General features: G+C 38.9%; 1 protein-coding gene across 4 annotated transcripts; it reads left to right on the top strand.

Moving 5' to 3' along the window:
* Positions 1-2,282: 2,282 nt before the first annotated feature.
* On the top strand, positions 2,283-10,931 carry LOC148021713 (ferric reduction oxidase 6-like). 4 transcript variants are annotated; one of them, XM_087697222.1, is made up of 11 exons: positions 2,283-2,374; positions 2,478-2,692; positions 3,276-3,507; positions 4,706-4,790; positions 4,943-5,176; positions 5,272-5,506; positions 6,145-6,481; positions 7,326-7,656; positions 8,138-8,517; positions 9,363-9,869; positions 10,567-10,931. In XM_087697222.1, exons 2-11 carry the CDS (start codon positions 2,690-2,692, stop codon positions 10,740-10,742), a joined length of 2,520 nt encoding a protein of 839 aa, XP_087553348.1. In that variant the 5' UTR covers positions 2,283-2,374; positions 2,478-2,689; the 3' UTR covers positions 10,743-10,931. The 4 variants fall into 4 exon arrangements, with proteins under 4 accessions (XP_087553348.1, XP_087553350.1, XP_087553349.1 ...); XM_087697224.1 differs by having other exon boundaries at positions 2,297-2,374; positions 2,478-2,538; XM_087697223.1 differs by having other exon boundaries at positions 2,356-2,374; positions 2,481-2,692.
* Positions 10,932-14,133: the final 3,202 nt, after the last annotated feature.

Below are 14,133 nucleotides of genomic sequence, written 5' to 3'. Positions count from 1 at the left end.
ACAGGATAGCAACCAAGATGGCTACAAAGTGGATTCCTAGGATATTCCTTCATGAACACAAAGCCTAGCTTGAGGAAGTTACTATATGTATATTCTCTACATCATGTGCGTTCAAGGCCTATTTATGAATATCCTTAGCTATGAATTTTTCTTGAATAAAATATAACCCTTTTCTATTCAATCTGTAAATAACGCCTCTATATTACACACTTTTGTATGTAAAAATATATATATAAATGGTATTTTAAAAATACCTTATTTTGAACCCATGTGATGCACACATATATTCATGAGTAACTTACCTAAGAAGACTAGACTATGCTTATCATGCATAGGTATAGGAAATTCTTACTAATCAATTATCCAAGGTGGAAGGACTTGGACCCTATTATAGTAGCATTCAGCCAAGTCAAAGTGCACATCAAAGAATGCTCAGATTTGATGAGAAGTATCTAGTGTGCATGGCTCTCCCTCAAAGATCAAGTCGAAATCTCTCCAAACAGTAACTTTACACTCCCCTAGAGTGCCTTTGACTCAATTTGGTTCAATATATTCCATGGTATAGTCGAGGAGGACAAACTTCCTCTTGCTCATAAGATTCTCAAAAAGGGCATTAGGAAATGGACTGACCTGTGCGACTACAATCTAGGAGGTTGGAAGGACCTGGATGCTCCAGATAATCAGGTTCATCTTTCAAGGGATAAACATACTCTCCTCCAACAAATGAGAAATTGTTGGGGGGACTCATTTATGCCGAACAATTCAACTGAATAAGGAGTTCAACTGCAGAGGCATTTGATGGCTAAATGATAAGCCATTACTACCTATCCAAGAGAAAAAGGAGTAACTTGCTAGGATTTTTAATAAGCTAAACAAAAGATGGCACCTAAACTGGAACCAACATCAGTGGATATACAGGTTTACCATGATTTGGCTATATCGAGCATTTAGCCAAAGCAATCCTGCCTACTATGGCTTTAAAGAAGAATTTATGTTGCATGCTAAGAAGAAGGGAAAGTAGCTGGCCAAATATTGCAGTAAACGTCCATTTGCCCGCAAGAAGACTCAAAGATGATTCATAAGAAGGCTTGGGATTCGAAATGAGGAAGTTCCTTATCCATGAAGAAAGAAGAAGGAAGATGGAGTGTAGGGAAGCCTAGTTCTTAGCCATGTTTGAAAAACCTACTCTCAATACACTCAGTGTAATGGAAAACAAAGCCAAGGAGTGAAATTGTATGTAAAAAGCTTCTCTGATATGTCAAAGGACAGACTCCTGCTTTAGTCCAACAATGTAGTATCCCTCTTTTTGACCTTTACCAATACAGCTTATCCTTTCCACAAAAAAAAAAAAACTCTGTGATTTTTAAGAGATACTTTTGTGCCTTTTCATGAGCCATTATTTGATCCTAAAGTGGTGGTTCAGTAGGTTTCATAGGGTGTGGTAACAATGCTATGTATGATCCCAATATTGACCCTTTGCCTCATGCAGAGCTAGTTGAGTTGATAGATGAAGTACAAAGTACAACCCATGCCTCTCTAATCTTTGGCACAAAGTCTGAATCATAATGTGTAAGTACCTATACCCATGCCTCAATAACCTTTAACAAGGAGCCAGAATCATGATGAGGAAGTACAAAGTACAACCCATGCCTCGATGACCTTTGGCAGGGTCACGGGTGTACAAGGGGCTAAGAAATGGAAACATTCCCTTAGCATTGGGACTCGGAGGCCCCAAGAGAGAGAATCAAGTGAAGGTGGCCTTGACTTTGTTCGCAAGGAGGTCCTTGGATATGTTAAATGTTAGACCCATTGTAGTGAAGCTTGTTATAAATGTAGTGTTATAAATGCATTGCAGGTGTAGGGCAGTGCTCACGGAAAACTTTTTTCCCATCCAATGGAAAAGAGGAGCAGGCTTCACCCCAACTGGTTTTGGGAGGAAAATAGCCGGTTTTACAACTAAAGTGCTAAAAAAAATAGTCGGTTTTCGTCAAGACGAGCTTCAATTTCAACCGGTTTTTTAAGAATATTGCCTCGAAAAAATGCATTAAAGGAGGGTTTTTTGTGAGCACTGGTGTAGGGTTTGAAGCAACGTGGTGCTTTGTGAGAGGCTAGGGCTTTGTGGGAGGTCAGTGGCAGTGTAGATTGGTGCAATTTGCTGGTGCAGGGGGGCGTTGACTACCTCTTGATGGTACTCGCGGATTTGGTAGTACAAGCGGACAAGTACAATAAAGGAGAGGGAAGTCAATACACGCGCACGTAGTTGCAGACACTCACTCTCGACTCTCGAGCGTCTATATAAGTCGAAGAGACAATGAAACCCGTCAGACTATGCGTCTCTCAGGCGCCTGCACTCTGAAATGAATCAGCTTAGCAGGTTTAATTATGTCTATCGTTATCATATCCGATTCATGCATTAGTCCAAGTTGCTAACTTCTGTCGATTATCGTCTCTACTTAGAAATCTTTCTTGTTATGCAGTAGCAGCTACTAACCTCTGTGGATTATCGTCTCCACTTATCTCGCTCTTTCTACGCAGCAGGTCTTACTAATTCTCTGCCGATAAACGACTCTGCTTATATCGGCATCCAGCTCCAGCTCCTGCAGGAGACATAGCTGCCTGCAAGAGCCAACATACAATATTGATCATCAGCTCATTAGCTTAATTACTCGAGCTGTTTCTGCATGCTGCCATGGTTTAAAGCCTATTACCCGTTGTGTGTGTGTGGTGTGTGTGTATATATATATGTATGTATATGTACGCTGCAGTAAGCCCATATTCGCTGTTTTAAGGACTATCTTACCAAGGTCCACAGTTAGCTTCATTATTCGAACATTATTGTCGTAGTAAAGATCTCATAACTTTATATAGCAGCATGCTGTATTAAGCTCTATGAGCTCGATACAGCAAAACTTTATTAAGCATTTGGGATATAATATTCAGCTCTACGGGATGCTTGAGATTGTCTTGGTCAAGCAATGTCATCATTAAAAATATGTTTTTTCTCCCTGTATTGTTCACACTGCACACACATTCTTGTACTACTTAATTTGTACCCTTATGTTTTCCCTCCCCTCATCACAACAATTCTTAGTGAACACTCACAACATCTCTATTGAACACATAGCATTAATGTACCCTTTTGAACACACAACATTAGTGTACCCTTTCATGTCCCAACTTTTGTGACATGCTTAGAAGGGAACTTCTAATAATATGCAATTCGTTTCTCTTAATTAAATTTCCAATCATGTAATTGGTTGTTTTCCTTTTTGTAGGTGAAAGATAGAATAACGATCCTCCAGCAAAGATTGTTCAATATGGATATCAAGCACGGTCAAATGTTGGCACTAACGTTGAAGCAAGTCTTAGAATGTCTTATTGTGGCTATATGTATTGTATGGGTTGGTTGGTGGTTGGTTTCGACGGAGCCCATTGGGTCAAAGAAGTATGTGGATGAACTACAGAAGTATGTGAAGTCTCGCTTCTTTCGCACTGATGGTCGTGAAGGTATTTGAACTTTTGCATAGTATATTGTACAATTAGGTACATAACTTGTGGTCGTAGAAATAATGTCAACTACCAAACAACTAAGAAGGGGACCTTCGTGGCCCAGTTTGCAATATGTTGAAGTAAGTCTACGATGCTCTGTATAGCTCTTCTCAAAGTGACAAAACTAAGATCGAGATACAGCTTGAAAGCATTTCACTTTAATGTACTTGTTTAAACAATTGTCTAACTGTTGATGAATATGACATATATCATGATAGATTCACTCAAAACTTCTCGATGCCAACTCTCTAGAACTTCTATTTTTGATCCATCATTATTGCTTTGTAAACAATGCCAACCAAAGGGCCAAACTACTTAACACGATGTCTAACAATATGAAGCTCACCAATGAACCTAGAAGATTCATCAAAGAATGTGAACTCACTTACTAAATGAGATCACCTATAATAGATGCGATATATAAGCTAACCAAGATAACTTATTACTAGCATAATTAATTATCACTTATATTTTTTAGTATTGGATGTGTGTATAATTATTTTCTTTTTTCTAAAATGGTCCCTTAGAAAAATTAAAATCTCCCTCCAAAAGGATTAACTTCAAAACCAAACCAAAGATACTAAAATAAGCCCGAAAATATTTAGAAAAGCTTCCTATAGCACTTTATTATATGATTTTCTCAATATAATCCATTTAAATTTTATACTCACGTATTTTTATTACATGTTTTCATAAACATCATTCATGCCACTTTTTGTGTAGTTATGCCATCTAACCTAGTGAAATCATATTACATTCACAAAATAATTGAATATATATATGTAGAGCCTCCTATAGCCTTTATAAATAATTAATGCCAAGTCATGGTCTCATTACCTTTAAAAGGTGTTTGTGCACAAATACACATGACATAAGAATAAGAAAGCTACAAATGCTTTAGCTTCTATTGAAGAAATTTCACCAAAGATCAGTTGAGGATTGGATGAGTGAAATGTGTTCCTATATGTAGCTTTGCAAGTTTTATCAAGGTATAATCACCACATACACTATTATTTCATGGGACTAGCTAGATAGATTTCTTGTTACCTTATGGGTATACCATTCATTTGTGAGGTTGATTGTGTCTTCTAGTGTTGACTTAGAAGAGATATTACATATTGTTATTGATTGTTTGCTTTGATTTTAATATTTTTAGGAATGATATTTATGTATCAGACCATTCCATTTGTGCTTCTAGTTGTCTTGAGTCTTTTGGTGATCAAGCTACGTAAGATGGCTGGGTAAGTCAAGTTTGGAGCTTTATCAATTCATGTAACTTTAAATAATCTCATGTAACTAGCTAGTTAGAGGTTATCTTACTTATAATTTACTTTTGGTCCAACAAGTTTGCAACTATAAGTTAACTAATTTTTACATAACTTGGATATTGTAGAGCAACCAAAAGACGACATGCATCAAGCAAGTCAAATAATGAAAGCAATGTCCGATCAAAACTCTCCACCTATCCATTATTTGTCAATGTTCCACTAATGGGTGTTCTTACCATCATGGAGGCGATATCTATTGCAATGGTGCTCTTCATTGTATACTATCACTTTAGTAGAATGATCCACTTAGCTTATATAGACAAATCACCTCAGCATATGCATGGGCCCCACATATCAAAGTAAGTGTTTTTCGATTTATTTCATGTTAGTATTTTTATCAAGTTTTCTTACTTATTAAAATAGTGCATGTGACTAATTATCAATGATTGCATAGGAATTGGTATAAGGTCAGACAAGCATCATATTATTTGGCTACTGCATCACTTGTTCCATTTACTTTATTGTGGATACCTATTTCAAGGGGATCCCCACTTTTGCGCCTTATGAGGATCCCATTTGAGCATGCTGTTAAGTACCACATTTGGTTGGCTGTGCTTATGATGTTTTTGCTCACACTTCATAGCATTGGCTATATAATGGTGTACATTGTTGGCCACGAAGCACACCAAGTAAGAGACAAACTTGCTAAGTTGACTAATACTTGAATTATTTAGGATTTGCAAGTTGTTCATGGAAACATTATACTTGTAAGTATAATTAGGTAAAAAGTTGAGCAAGCTAGAAAAGCTATGAAGTCCACTTGCCATGATACTTCTAGCTTATTCAATTCATTGTGAAAATTGATGAACCCTTACTAGCCAATGTTTGATAAGAAAAGAGCACTAATCACCATGTCTTTCCACGTTAACACCATTGTCCACAATACCCTTTTGAACATTATACATACAAATGTAATGTCATTTGCAATTAACATCTAAACTATATGTACCACAACAGATGCAACAAAAAGACGTTAAGGAACTTAGCTATATATTGCATGGATGAAGAAAGTTTGCACATATAGTTCTAAAATAGTTCAATCCAAAGAAGTTTTAAGTCCATGTGTTGGGCTCAAATGAGAGGATATATTTGTCATCTAATTGGGGCTTTAGCAAATTCTCATGTTGCATTATTATAATCAAAAGCTATATTGGCATTGGAAATTAGCACTCTTTAGATATGATACGTATGTAGATCTCTACCGAGTAAATTTTGGTTTCTAAATGTGTTGTGTCCCTAATCCATGATTACATTGATGATTGAGTAGATCATCGAGTGGGCAAGCATTAACGAGAAATGTTCCATGGTGGCTGGATTGGTGGATCTAATCCTTGGCTTGGTGATGTGGGCAACATCACTCTCATTCTTTCGACGAAGGTGGTATGAGTTGTTCTTCGGGCTACACCATCTCTACATCCCTTTCGTTCTATTCTGGCTCTATCATGCTGTGTGGAGCTACCACTATTTCATCATACCGGTCCTACTATTTACGATTGATCGTTTCCTCAGAAAGATACAATCATGGCGAGTCGTAGACGTATTATCAGCAAAGATTCTAGAATCAGGTGCTGTGGAGCTCAGAATTGCAAGGAACCATGGCGACGGTATGCAATAATAGAATCTCCATTGTGATGATAATGTACTTTTGACTACATAGGAGTAATACTTATACTTAATTGACTACAGTGCAAACTTGTGTTGATTACCATCTCTTATAAGCACATGTATTATATTAGATTCTAGGTCATGCATCTCTCCTAACCTAATGAAAAGGGTTGGTTAGGACTCAAGGGCTACATGCAAAAGAAGTTTTTGACATTTTTCCAAGTGGGAATAAGGGCTCTTTTTCCTTGTTTTTCTCAATAGTTTTCAACATGGACATGAGCTACTCAGGAGGTACCGAATACTTAGTTAGGCATAGATGGGGTAGGGGGCTATGGAAGCCCAACTTGGGTCAGTAGCCTTCAACACCAAATACCTAGCTAGGTGCAGTTGGGGGTGTGATCGTCCGGCCCCATACTGTGGACCCGTGGGACCAAGACAGCATCGTCACAGGGGCAAGGGATCGTTAGACCTCACCTTGGGCCGACAGCCTCCAGCACCAAATACGGAGCTAGGTGCTAGAGGGGTCTTGCTCCCAACCAGACGTAGGTAGGTTTAGGATCTTTCCCTTACACAAGTTTATGATGTTGTTATTATAATTCACAATGCGGGAATTATAGTGAGATTAACATGTCTAAAACTTCTTGTGATGGTTGGTCGAGATTATCATATTGTTACGCTGGTGGTTGCGCACATCAAACATATAATAGTAGTTGAGCTAAAATTAGGCAGCATCATCTCCATATAAAGCAATAAAAATTATAACTGTGCTGATAATCACCCTCGGCCACAAGTTACTCGAGGTGCATAAGATGTATAAGCAACAATTGATCATTAATTTTGCAGGCTTGGAAGATCATGCATTGAGCAGCTGGTACATCCGACTGCCAAGCCTCTCGAGATTCTACAAGCTTCAATGGCATTTCTTCAGCGTGACGTCGAGCCCCCTGGACGAGTTGAAGGCACTAACGATCATCATCAAGCCGTTAGGGGGGTGGACGAAGAGCTTGCGCCGCCAGCTCGAGGACTCCATTGATCGACTGCAGCAACAAAAGCAGCAGCTGCAGGGCGCAAATGTTAACTCCAATCTATCGTCGCGACAGTATAACTACTGCCCGTTCTCATTCAAGGCCGCCGTGGAGGGACCCTATGGGGACGAGTCAGATTTCTACTTGGGGTAAGCTGGACTGATCCGCCACATATGGCCACAATATTAGGACTCATTAAGGAGCTTGCATTAATTATTGTAATATCATAAGGAGCTTTCATTAATAATCTTAACGTAATTACTCCAGTAATTAGTACTGACTGTATAACTAATTAGCTCGTAGTGCATCCTCTTGTGTTTACGTAGTGTAAGCTGCACTAATCTGCGACCTGCCACTCAATAACGTTAATATTATAAGGGGCTTCCAATAATAATCTTAATGAAATTAATGCCGTAAGTAGTTGTAATCAACTAATCAGCTTGCAGTATATTCTCTTGTGTTGACCTAGCTGAGGAAGATGCACTACTTCAATATATTATAAGAAGTTTCCATTGACAATCTTAATACTCTCATGAGATTTTACTCATAGTCTTAAGGTAGTTAGGTTGGTGAGTAATTAGTGCTAATTGCATAACTAGTAAGCTTGATGTATATTCTCTTACTGTGCAGGTACCGGTCGCTAATCTTGGTGGGTGGTGGAATAGGAGTGACTCCCCTATTGGCGATCATGAGGGACATATTGCACAGGCACAGGATAATCAGGAGCAAATTAGGGCAGGATCAATTTGAAAATTATACTGATCTTCCGACTTCCATCAAGTTGTACCACTGTGTGAGGACGCCAGAGGAGCTGTGCGTGCTGAACAACATGAACCCAGAAGAGATCTTCCCGGACTATAAGAAGCTGACCAACCTGGACATACAAGTGGAGGTGTACATGACAACACCAGCTCATTATATTAATAACATGGATCAGACTGAGAATAAAGATAGTACGATGAAGCGGCGGAGGGAACCCTACAATGGCGCCGCTCTAGGGTCCTACATAGGTACTGCAGCTACAGCAGGAGCTATCAATACACAAGAAGTTTACTATTGGCTTTAGGCCATTTCCACCACACATAATTACATAAGCTCTTATTGTTTTCATTGTTGTCCCCTGTTATATTTAACATCATGAGCTTCTGCTCCAGAGGGATTGCATATCTAGCTAGCAGCTATGTGTGCTTAAAGGTAGGAAGTTGCTAGCGTGAGGTGCTTTGCTTGAGAGGCACCTCACACCTAGCTGCTAGGTGTAGTTGAAGGTAGGGGGATGCTGGGTGGGGTTGTTGGCCTCAGTTGTTTTGGTCAAGGGGCACCTCACACCTAGCTAGGTGCCCCTCTTGGCTCAAGTGGCACCTCACACTTAGCTACGTGTGGTTGAAGGCACAGGGCTGCTAGCCACCCCAACCACCAGTTCCCTGCCTCCAACTACACCAACATAAAAGTTTTAGATATTATAACCTCTGAGAGAAGGGGCTCTTTTTTCTTGTTTTCCCCCCTATAGTGTTCAACGAGCTTTTGCTTGGGAGGTACAGTGTACCTAGCCAAGTGTGGTTTTGGAGGTGGATTGGGGTGGGTTTGTTTTTTGGGTGGTAGTTTCCGCGCGAGGCGGTGGGGCGCGAATGGGCCCAACCACACCTAGCTAGGCATTAGGTCATTGCCCCTCAATAACTCGCAATTCCGTCGATATTCACAATGTGAGAATTATGGTGAAAATTTATATAAAACTTCTTGTTCTAACCAAACATAATCCATTGCCTCCCTCCAATAAGCTCATGATATTATGGTAGTTCACAATGTTGTATTAATTATACTGAGAATTTGGTCTAAAATTCTAGCTTGTGATATGCAGAGCAAGCTAGCCATGCATTATTGTTGGAACCGGCAGTTATCCGTGGCGGCGAGCTCCTACGTGGCGTGTCAGGGATCAGCGCCTCGTCCAGCATGCAAACGTGGGTGGGCTCCATGATCTTCGTGTCCATGGTGGGCTATTTGCTTCTGTCGGGCTTGCTCAACGTGCTAGTGGTGGGGCCCTACAGCGCTGGTGACAACTTCCCCAACTTCAACCGGGCCCACGTAGTGGCCGCCTCTGTCCTCCTTAGCACGTGCGTGCTGGGCGGGGCCGTCGTGCTGGCCTGGCGGCGCGCCCTCAGTAGCAGCACCACCCACCACGCGGCTGGCCAGGTCACAGCTAGTAGCAACACTGCCGCCAATAGTGCCCGTGTCATGAGTGTGAGTGCCACCCCCTCACCCGCTCTTTACCGTGACGTGGAGGCGCATGACAACGTCGTTGCCACCTCCATCACCACCCCTAATTGGGATGGCTTCCTCCACTTTGGTGGACGCCCTACCTGGCCAGGTATCACTACTACTTTTACCGCTTCTTCATCTAGCTGTTCTTAATTGCTTAGCGTCTGCCACATTTTGAAAAATAGGACAAAGAAATATGAAGAGATTGAACTATCATGATCAAAGTGACTCCATTTTACTTAGATCGTTTGAACAATGAGATTTGGAACTTTGAAAAAGCCATGCAGATGGTAAGGTTGAAGGTTTCTCTATCGACTATCAAAAAGATTTTGCCGAACATTATTCATCTCCAATGTGTTCCATAGTAGTTGCCTTCTTCTTGTTATTCTTACTATTCTTCTTCTTCTTCTTCTTCCAATTCCAACACATATATAATATTCTCTTCTTCTTTGCAGCACATTGTGGCACTCTCACCATTGTCATCCTCATTCTTGTGGTCATTGTCTTCTTTGTCCTCTTCGTCCTAATAGGCATCAGCATCATCATTATCATCAACATTGTCCTCTTCATCCTAATAGGCATCAGCATCATCATTATCATCATCTTCTTCTTCTTCTTCTAATGCACTTTGCACTCCTACACTTCCATAATTCCACTCTCATGGTGCTCCCAATCTTTACTTCAAATTCTCAAAGGAATGTGAGACAAATACAATTCATTAATATAATGGCCATTGATCAAATGGCATCCTAGCTAACAAATAAACCAAAACACCTATGATGATACAATTCGCCTATTGTGTGTAGATGTGTTTCATGAATTGGCTAAGGAGTATGCAGGACAAAATGTTGGAGTGCTCGTCTCTGGTTCAAAGAGCATGCAACAAGATATTGCAAGGGAATGTCGGAGACATTCACCATTATTCTACACGAAGACTTCTTCAGTGGCTTTCCATTACCACTCAATTAGTTTTGAGCTTTAGTAGATATATGTGTCATCAAATTTTGTAGACATTGTCTTATAGTCAATTACTGTCATTTTGACAAGTCAAGCAAATTATATAGTTGTACCTTATTCCGTGTGCAGCCAGTCTACTAAATAATTACCATTGCCTACATTGTATTTTCATGGATTCAAAATAATGATTGGCTTTATGTTTATTTATTACTAAGGACAACCTTCACCCATATGTCTTCAAGCAATTGGACTTTTGTATCGAAGTTGTGCAATGAAACAATAAATCTTGAAATGCAACTAACACTTTTTTACCTTGCAAAACCAAATGCTTTATTGCAATATGGTTATGCACTCATAGCACTATATTGCACATATAATAGGATCTACATAAATAAGCTTTAGCAATGATGCAAATGTCAACTATGTGTTTCCATTTTGAGATCTCTGTTATGAGATCGACTTACTTTCTACTAACGGAATGTGATAACAATTATTGGTGGTCCTTTCATTGTCGAACTATAGTAAATAGAGTGTTTTGTGGATGTTTATGATGATTGAGTGATGTTTGCAATCAATAAAAGCTTCCACAACCTGTAGTCAATCGCAAAATTAATTTCCTATATTGAGAGTAATTTTCTATCTTGGCAACAAGTATTTATTGGCATATTCCAAAAATATGTATCTAATTTCACTTCATTAAAATCTATCCTCACCTAGATATTTTTACCCTCAAAATCCAAATGAGTGCCTAATACAAAATATACCAAATGGTGGAGAAGATAGAGCACTCTGTTTAGACATGATAAAATATCTTCTAATCTTCAAGAATCTTCAAGGGAGTAGAGAAGTCTAAAATTGAACACCAAGTATAATGTATGTACAGCTATGCTGCATCATAAAAGTGATGACTTGGTGCAAAACTTTTCATGAATGAGCTCTTGCAAAAGGTACACATAATGATGTCTATTGGAGACCATGCTGGACTAAATTCACCATAACTTTTAATCAACTTATCCAAATCAAGTATGCTATAGCTTCAAACATAGCTCTCTTCAAGAACTTTCATCACGTGTATGAGTGACATCTTTGTAATTAATGTAGTATGAAATCTATCCCAAAATAGAGAATTGTCTTGTAAGCGGTTGTAGTGAAACAAAGCTCGTGAGTTGATATCTCGGTTGATATATTAACATGATATAATCTTCCTCCAAATGATCCCTTGAAGGTATGGGAATGATCCTAAGACAAGCACTAGTCTAAATCGATGTTTCCTTTTCAAATGTAATCATCTATCCTCTAGGATCAAAAGAAAAGGTGTCATCCCATCCATGCAATGAATTCTTGGCCACCAAGCCATAGTTAGCATTATTCATGATTGACTCATATGCATGTATGTTTAGACCACAAAATCGTAAGCAACTGAATCACATAAAAACTCATGGTCATGGTCTTTCTCATGTTGGTCATGATCCTCATAATCTTCCTCATGTTGGTCTTCAAGTAACTTCCCAACACAATCTTTGAAAGCTTCATAGGTTGCTATTTTAGACCCTTTATCTTCTTAACCTATATCAAGATTTTATTCAACATGACCATCTTCATTCTCTCATCAAAAGATTCAATTACCAATGGTATTTTTGTGCTCTTCACCTTGTATTTAGCTTTTTGATTGGACGACATTGATTTAGCACATCTATAACATAACCCTTGACCATGCAATTCTCTAAGTTGCTTACTAGTTAATCGTCTAGCTCTAATAGCATTAAATAAGATTTTGCCCACATAGTCATTGTTTAGTTCAACAATTGGTCAAGATGGCACAAGTATATAAGATGTAAGAGGTTATTCCATCATAATCATTCATGCAATAATACAATATCATGTTAATATCCAAGATCCTTGTCTAGCTTTTGTGGCTTCCTCTCTTTTCATCCATTATAGGATGCCAACATATCCTGCAGCTTCGAGTCTCTTTTCATCCCTATACAGTATTACTTCTCTCCTACATGAAATGCTCATGCTGCATGGCATCCATGTTATATCCGAGACATCAAGCTTCTTCCAAATTGTGATCTCACTACGTATAGATGCTCAACTTCCATTGCTCTATAAAAGGAATGGGAAGCTCTATACTAATTGCATAATCTCATCTTAATGCTTTCTTGTGATCTCCAAGGTATATATATGAATTGACTTGCTTCACATGTATTTTAGATCCCAATAACATATCCTAGCCACCTCAATGAAGCTTGTACTAATATTCTAGCTATAGCAACTAACATTGAAGTTGCTACTATTGTAGGTATTTCCATGATAAATTTACTTTTGCTATTGTTATTGTTCAAGCTCTTGTAATGCTAATCAGAGAATTTACTATTGCTTGGGATGGGAAAATTTTCTACTTATAAAGTTGTGAGTTTAGGTCAAATTGTAGCTTGAACAAGTAATAAACTATTGTGCTTTGAGGGGCCATCCTTAATGTTAGAAAGGGTAGTGACACCTTCAGAGCTAGGCATAACACTGCCATCTGCTATTGGTATTACCCTTTTTTGCTTGCCATTTAATCAAGGCCTAAAAACTTAGTACTACAATGCCATATCTGATAACACTACCATTTGATTGAGAAGGGAGCAAGTTGTGGCTTATTGGCTGGTTCATGAAAGTAGGACCAAATCTACGATTTTACCACAAATGTGGCCAATCTCACTTTCAGTTGTTTTGGGTAACAAAAAGGTTAGCCACAATTTCCAACATCATACACAGGGCGAAGTGTTGTGGCTCCTATTTTGGAGGTAAAACCATTTCTCTACAAGGGTTGTGGTGGTATTGGACCAAGCAAGGGTCCAAATGTCCTAAAGTTAAAGGCTTCTTCCATGGCTAATAATTTAACAATTATGATAATGATACACACGCAAATGAAGCATCTGAGACACTCACTTATGACCACACTAGTGTAGAAGTTTTGCACTTTAGTACCTCTGCAAGTTCTTTTATGCTAGATAATGTCACTTAGGTTTGTGCTAATGGATATCAGTTAGATTGTGCATGAGAGGATACCACAATAAGTTTATTGAAACACATTTACCTCTTTGGTCGAGTTTTGTTGCTTGAGCTCATAAACTGCCCATCTTGCATTAGTCAAGACACCCCTAAAGAAGGTTCAACTCAAGAAGTAAAAGATGCAAGAGAGATGCATGATTCTGAAGATGCAAGGAGAAGACACACATATTTTCATGTTATCTAACTTGATAGACCTTCTTCGGTACCCTTAAGATGCGTTTCAAAACTCTTTTAGTACTTTTAGTAGAGGGATGGTTTCACAAACTCCCACTCACTCATCTTTTGTGGCCAATGCTACTGATTTAGACAAGCTAGCAAACAACTAAAGGTGCTTCTAAGAGGTTTTTGAAGGGAAA

This window comes from Lygodium microphyllum, chromosome 17, assembly GCF_053477565.2.
Source record: "Lygodium microphyllum isolate KBCC chromosome 17, Lygodium_microphyllum_v1.1.10, whole genome shotgun sequence".
Classification (NCBI taxonomy): domain Eukaryota; kingdom Viridiplantae; phylum Streptophyta; class Polypodiopsida; order Schizaeales; family Lygodiaceae; genus Lygodium; species Lygodium microphyllum.
The sequence above is the reverse complement of the archived record's forward strand: the minus strand, read 5'-3'. Positions and strand labels throughout refer to the sequence as shown.

Coding starts and splice junctions, on each gene's coding strand:
- LOC148021713 (XM_087697222.1), top strand. Junction 4,791..4,942: donor AAGCTACGTAAGATGGCTGG/GTAAGTCAAGTT, acceptor TGGATATTGTAG/AGCAACCAAAAGACGACATG. Junction 9,870..10,566: donor TGGACGCCCTACCTGGCCAG/GTATCACTACTA, acceptor TATTGTGTGTAG/ATGTGTTTCATGAATTGGCT.